The sequence below is a fragment of the Chiloscyllium punctatum genome, chromosome 20 (assembly GCF_047496795.1).
Source record: "Chiloscyllium punctatum isolate Juve2018m chromosome 20, sChiPun1.3, whole genome shotgun sequence".
NCBI lineage: Eukaryota > Metazoa > Chordata > Chondrichthyes > Orectolobiformes > Hemiscylliidae > Chiloscyllium > Chiloscyllium punctatum.
The window spans coordinates 31,457,198-31,464,348 of NC_092758.1; the positions used below are offsets into that span (position 1 = coordinate 31,457,198).

Genomic DNA, 7,151 nt, shown 5'->3' on the forward strand with positions numbered 1-7,151 from the left:
ACATGTCCAAATGTGGAAAAACCTGGACAGTATTCAGGATTGAGCTGGTAGTGAGAAGTAACATTTGCATCACACAGGTGCTAAGCAATAAATGTCTCCAAGAAAATTCAACAATTTTCCACTGACACTTACTATTGCTGAAACCCCACCAACTTCCAGGGTAGGGAGATAAAATCTGAACTGGCACAGCTTATTAAATACTGCGGCTACAAGAGCAGGATAGAGGCTTGGAATTCTGTTACATGTACAGTACTTCACTTCCTAACACCTCAGATTGACCACCATCTATAAGGTACAGATCAGGAGTGTGATGGAATAATCTTGATTTTCCTGGATTGGATGCAGTGTTAACATCACTCAAGAATCTAGACACCATTCAGGACAAAGTAGCCCATTTGATTGGCACTGATCTAACACCTTAAGTATTCACTGTTTCTCTGTTGCAAGTACAGAATGGAAGGAGATACATACATCACAAGGAACCTGCAAGTCACTTGGACTGAAATACAGTTGGAACCTTGCCATTTCAGATCAAAAGTCAACTGTACTACAATCCTCTTGCCCACCAAGAACCAGGAGGCTGACATTCCTAGCATGTGACTTCCTTGGGAAGCCTCCAGGTGTCTCACTCCTGTGGACTTGCAGTCTGTAGCTGTGACATGGAGAGTCAATCAGCTTGGGCAGTGAGATTCGCCACCATTATAGTTTCCCCTAAATGCAGAGGACTATTTATTTTACCCATGTTTCTTTGAGACCACCCCATCAACAGCCTACAGAGTTTATCAATAGAAAAAAAAACAATCTGTCAGTTTTCAACTTATATGTAACTGTTCATGCTAAACTTTGCAGGTCCATGTCAGATATCTAGGGAGCTGTCATGACTCATGCGTAACAAAGAATACAAGTACTTCTCCCTTTTTCCAAGGTCCTCAGGCCCTGGAATGACTGCTATAAGAAAAGAGCTACGCCCTCCAAACATGGCTGAGACACCATTATTTAATCCTTTAGACAAATGCAAAGCTACAATGCCACCAACGTGTCAACCAGGGTCATAGGAACATAATATAGGCCTCCTTAAGATGAAGTTTCAATGTCTGGAATGTTCCTCTGAAGGCTTTTTGTATAGTCCAGAAAGGATGTCCTCCTTCATTGGAAATATTAGCAAATGAAGATGAAGAGATTAGCTAGTTATTGTGATAGAGTTAGGTGGGGGGGAACGTAACACGATGTACACTGAGCATGAATGTAGTATTAATTGGAAGGGTCAAATGGTCTAGTTCTGTGCTGTATATGAAATTTTAGAGGACACAATGTCTGGATCAGAAGTTGTGATTTCCTGAAGTTCGTTCTTCCCATCCTGAAACGTGTATTCTCCTAGCTATGTTGACAGTGGTGGAAATGTATTTCTTATCCTGGGTGAGAAGAAAAAAATAGAGAGTCAGATAGCCAGAAAGGAAAAATAAATGGAGTTGCAATAGCTAGGTGGAGATTCTATAGCAGGTCTTCCAAACCCCTCAAGCTCGGAGCAAATTTGGGTGCCTTCAAGGGGGTAAAAGGAAACTTGAAAAGTAAGGAGTAACCACCTGAATAAATATCTGTATGAACATTGTGATTTCTTGATTTTATAGGTAAAAGCCATCCATCTCCACTATGAAATGTTCTCTGTCCAAAATGGTCTGCTGACTCCAACACTTAAAGCTAAGAGGTCAGAAATGCGGAATTACTTCCGGAAACAAATTGAAGAGCTTTATTCTAATACTTCTATATGAAAATATTTGCAAGATGGTTTGTGAAGAACACCCCTGTTCATGTACTGGCTGTTTGAAGTAATCATGACATATAAATATAAAATATATTTCTTGACTATATTCAGAAACTTACTAATTTTTTTTTTCTGTCAATTGGAAGATGCCTTGCCTAACTTTAAGATCTCTGTATAATAAAGATTTGCCCTTTTTTAAAGCTGCAGTATGCTAGAGAGAATTTTATATGTTCAGTATTATTTGCTTTGTTTATAGGAGGATGACTAATAGCTTAAAATTGAAATGTACATATTTTGTAATAATGAAAAATAAAGTAGTTAGGTTAAGGGTTAAGCACTTCTAAATGTCATCCTTTAATATTTTGTAGATATAAATATGTACATAAATCTGTTAATATGTTATCTGAACAATTCATTCAATAACCTGGAAGCATTCATTGACTTATGAAGCAGATTTTTGTAAACTTATTTTTCCTAATGACAAGCATTAACTTCTCAGATCTGCATTAGCATTTTGCATCAAAACCAAAAGTATCTTAATTTACTGAATATGATAGAATAAATTTTGTGAAAACCATGTATTTGAGAATTAAGCAATAGAAGTCTTCAGAAACTTTGGAGGTAATTAAATGTTTATGACGATTGAATGCAACATAAGGGAAATTCACATAATTTGGCTCGAGGATTTGTCATTGGAACTTAGTTTATTATTGTAGCCAGGAACCTATTTCTATCATCATCTTCACCTGCCTGTCATGATCAATATTATTTTATGGGGAAAATGGGAATGTTTTCTGTTGTCTATAGTGCCGAAGGAGGTATAAATTGAAAGCAAGAACTGGGCTTATATTTCATGTACCATCAGGCTGTCAACTTTCACATCAATATATTTGAAGATGACTGAGAAAATTATGGACAAATAAATATGAAATTAGTGAAAAGATGAGATGTTTAAAAAACTCTTGCATTAATCTTTCATGCCTCAGACTATCCCAAAGCGTTTTATAGCCAGGTAACTATTTTTGCAGTATTGACACTGTTTTTGTCACTGGAGATACTCAGCAACTAATTTGATAAATAGCCATTGATCTGTTTGGTAGCATTGATTTGAGAGAAATGGAGATTGCCTTGGGAGCCTTTCTGTCACCTTTATTTGCTGGAAGATAGGGTGTCAGTCTTGATTTTACTTCAAATACTGGAGTAAGAGTTGAAGCAACAATCTTGACTCTGAGGTGAGTGCTATCACTGATTTAAGTTAAACATTACACATTACAGTTTGTTTTGTTGCTAGACTTGTTTGTTGAAAATACAAAACTGTGATACTTGAAACTATTCTAAATCACTAGTCATCTTGCACATTTTTAGGGTTGAAATGGAAAAATCTCACCCTAGTTTCATTTTAAATTGAAGAATAAATATAATATTAAGCTAAAATAATTAGTCAATTGTGGATTATCTCTATCAAAACATGAGGGGCATGGTGGGTGAGTCCAAAATTAGAGGGCGTAGATTTAAGTTGAAAGGGGAAAGATTTGAAAGGACCTGAAGGATAACTTTTTAACGCAGAGGGCTGAGCATGTATGGAATGAGCTGCCAGAGGAAGTGGTGGTGGTGGGTACAATTTCAACATTTAAAAAACATCTGCATAGGTATATGAATAGGAAGGCTTAGAGGGATATGGGCCAATTGCTGGCAAATGGAACTAAGTCATATTGGGATGTCTGATCGGCAAAGACGAGTTGGACCGAAGGATCTTTCCGTGCTATATGACTCAAAAACAATAAAATTATGGATTTCAGGTTAGAAATGGGATTGACAGTTTCTTAGGGAACGAGGTAATCAAAGATCTTACAAAATATAAACATTTATAAACTGTTGAAAATATTAAAGGGACTTGTAAGACAGCTGATCAAGGTTTAGATAATTATATAAAAAATTCATTTTATATACCTTTTGAAGTCCACCCAAATTTTTTGAATGTTTTTGGTCGCATCTTTTACCCTCTAATTTGCTCTCTTTTCTGATATATCAATATCACTTCTGGCTGAGTGGATGAAAGAGTCAGCTGTTTCCAGAAAGCTCTTTCCATTTCAGCCACATTTTTTCCCTTCCAACAAATCGCAACACAGAAAAATATGGAAGTGGTAAAAATGTTCTTGTATCTACTTAACCTACAAAGATATACAATATTTGTATCTGTGTCATTACATTGCATTATTGGTAACACACCAAAGGAACATTTCATACTTGTGCAGTTTTGAATAGTATGCCATGGCATTGTTCAGTTACCATAACCTATTGATTGAATATCTGGATATTCTTCTCTTTTTCTCAATTTCTTTTTCACAGAATGTGTATTTTAACATTTATTTTCCATCAAGTATTTGTATGCAGATCCATTTCTTGCAGCCATATAAAGAATGGGAATAACTCTTTACTTGATTAACCCTACTACAAACTAACATAATGCAAGTCAACATGAGTCTCTGTACATTGGTCACACACTTAAAAATATATATTTGTATTGTTGATCATAAGATGTAATTAACTGAGCTCACAAAAACACATACAGTCATACTTAACAATCATGCCTATGCAATGAGGAGATTTCAGTTCTAAGGTGAGCTCAGTTCATTCAGAAACTAAATTCTGACTTTGACCATTTTAATTAATAATTACCAATATTTCAAATAGACATCTGCAGATGTCAACTGGAGTAATTGCCTCATATGTGAGTGTATATCTGTGCCAACATGGAGGTTAAACATGGGGCTGGATAATACATTGAAGGTGAGCTACTGGCACTTCAGTATGAATGTTGGGAGTGAGTCCACCTCTATTTAGCTGACTTGCCCCACGTTATTTATTGTGGAAATGCTTTGTTCATCTCCAGTTCAAAGTCCTGCTTATAGAGCTGGCATCCAAGTGAAGACCGGCTCAGCCCACTGGCAGTGTCAGTGCCGATACTGCAGGCAAGCCATGGAAGTGACATTCAGTGACCGATCCAGACATGTAGGCAGTTCTGCGATCTTACTGGGGTCAGGCAGAGAGGGATTGGAGGAGTTTAAATGTTGCATAGTGCTTTCAGTTAGAGTGGATGGAAGGAAATAAATCTCAGGTGGGGTCTGCTGTTGGCACATTGGTCAAGAAAGTGGCACTTCTTTTAATTGGCCAACAGCCTGTTAATTAAGAGCAATGATGAAACTCTTAATTGGAGATTAATTGCATACTTAAACATCTCAATTAAGTTATCACGGTAGGTGAGCAATGTTTGATGTCTCCACCATCGCTGTTAAAGTTGCAGTGGCAGCAGACAGATCTTTTGTATGTTTCGTATGGTTACAGTCGCATATGCTCTAATTTAAGAGGATATCTACCTGTTTTCCTACCTGTATGAGTCAGCCCATAATTATGCAATATTCTAGCGCTCTGCCCAAACTGGGATAGACTTTTGTCTTGAATAAAGTTGCCGTTAACCAACATATTCAGAAGTTTTTTTGGACTCGTGTCACAGAGACCAAACAGAAGATGCTGTACAGATGATGTTTAGTAAGCATGCAAAATTGATGACTCTTCCATCTGTGCAAATTCAACAATGGCTGCCATATTCACAGCACATTCATAGAATTCCTAGGAAAGCCACAGCCTGAATTTATTGTTTTAACCATGAGGGTGAATTAAAATGTGAAACTTCAGTACTTCTCAAAACCGAGGGATATATTTATTAGTTTAGTAAAACCACTCTGAGTCAGTTATAGAAAAAAGATATTCAATTTGTCAACACTGATTTACCCCCTTGATGACAACACAATTTACCAAAAGCAAAGTGCTGCTTGAAACAATATCTTGGGGTGGATTTTGGGCAGTACAGTTGATTGAGTATATTGCATTTTCGTCTCTATAACTCGAGTTGGATCAAAGGGATGAATGATTCCATCTAATGTTCCGATATAACAATCCTGTATAAAATCAATTTGGAGCACAAACATTTTATTTTTATTATTCTTAGTGACAGTAATGAACAAAAGTTTTGTCTTTTTTATTTATAAATATCTGTTCCTGTGGTGAAGAAGAGATTTGATTTGAAAAAAATTAATGATATGCATAAACTCTTCATTTAGAACAATCCAGTTGAATATATTCTGAATTCTGCGATTGGGTTACATTGCTTCAAGATTTCAAATTAAATGCAAACTGAACAAAATACAAAACATTTTATAGCTCTGATCCTCCAAGATCTACAATGCATCCCAAATAAAGTTACAACATTTAAAAGTATTTTCATGGACATTATTATTTTTTTCAGGAGAACACTCTTTGTTAATGGCTATTTTGTAGATATTTTTGATCTTGCAATGTGATAACAAAATTTTGAGATGTACCCCCTGTGTATGATGACACCACAATGAAAAACAGCGTGACTTTTCTCCCAACCTTTCATAAGGGTTATGTTCCTTTAGCTAAGGGTGAGATTTGTAATTCTTAAGTATTTTGGTTAATGTCTGAAATTAGAACAGCACTGCTTTTATTTTCAAATATATTGCAGCTTTAAAAGAGATCAGACAAAGCACAAGTAATATTGTACAGACTATTGTATTGATTCTTCTGACTGCAGAGAATGAAAGGAAAGCATTTTGGCATGACAGCAATGTAACCAACTTATTTACATTCTGTATATTTCTGTAATTTAGTTATATTGCAAAGAATATTTCAAAAATACAGTTAATAGATTAAAATATTTACTTCACTGTTTAACTATTTAAAACTATTTTGCATTAATTGGCCTGTAAATAGTGAAGGCAATAAACATAGAAATTTGTGTAAATAAACTATAAATATTACCAAATATTATAATTACAGAGATGAATTTATGTGGATGTATATCATTTGAGTGTAAAATGCAAAAATACAAGAACTCAAAAATTCTTAATCCTTATTTGGTTAAAAATGTGGACAGTAATCTATGAGAATAAATTTTATGGCCTGGATGAAGATACATAAAACTGGCAACTATAAAATGCGTTTGTTGATCTTTGACAATATTTCATATTTTTAAGTTTTAACAGTATGAAAGGGAAATATATTCATAACTTGCATTCGTTTAAGGCTTCAAGTTTTACAGTTTGATTTAGTGAATGGATTTGTATGTTTGTTTTTAGCAGGTGACCTTCAGTGGTTTTGTTCAGGAGGAATCTGGTTTGTGGAACACTTGCAACATTTGGTAGCTAATCAGCACGTCCCCATAAAATCACAAGTCACAGAACACCAAGTTATAGTCCAACCAGTTTATTTGAAATCACAAGCTTTTTGAGAACTGCTCCTTCAGCAGGTGAAGAACGAAGCATCAGTGCTCCAAAAGCTTGTGATCTCAAATAAACTTGTTGGACTA

At 35.4% G+C, this 7,151-nt stretch overlaps 1 protein-coding gene across 6 annotated transcripts in view; it reads left to right on the top strand.

Moving 5' to 3' along the window:
* The window catches only part of LOC140492005 (long-chain-fatty-acid--CoA ligase 6-like), a 170,563-nt gene extending 163,800 nt beyond the window's left edge, over positions 1-6,763 (top strand). For all 6 annotated transcript variants that reach the window (XM_072590591.1, XM_072590590.1, XM_072590592.1 and 3 more), the window contains one exon: positions 1,629-6,763. In XM_072590591.1, the coding sequence (XP_072446692.1) occupies positions 1,629-1,769 (141 nt within the window). In that variant the 3' untranslated portion in view covers positions 1,770-6,763. The remainder of the gene's footprint in view (positions 1-1,628) is intronic.
* Positions 6,764-7,151: the final 388 nt, after the last annotated feature.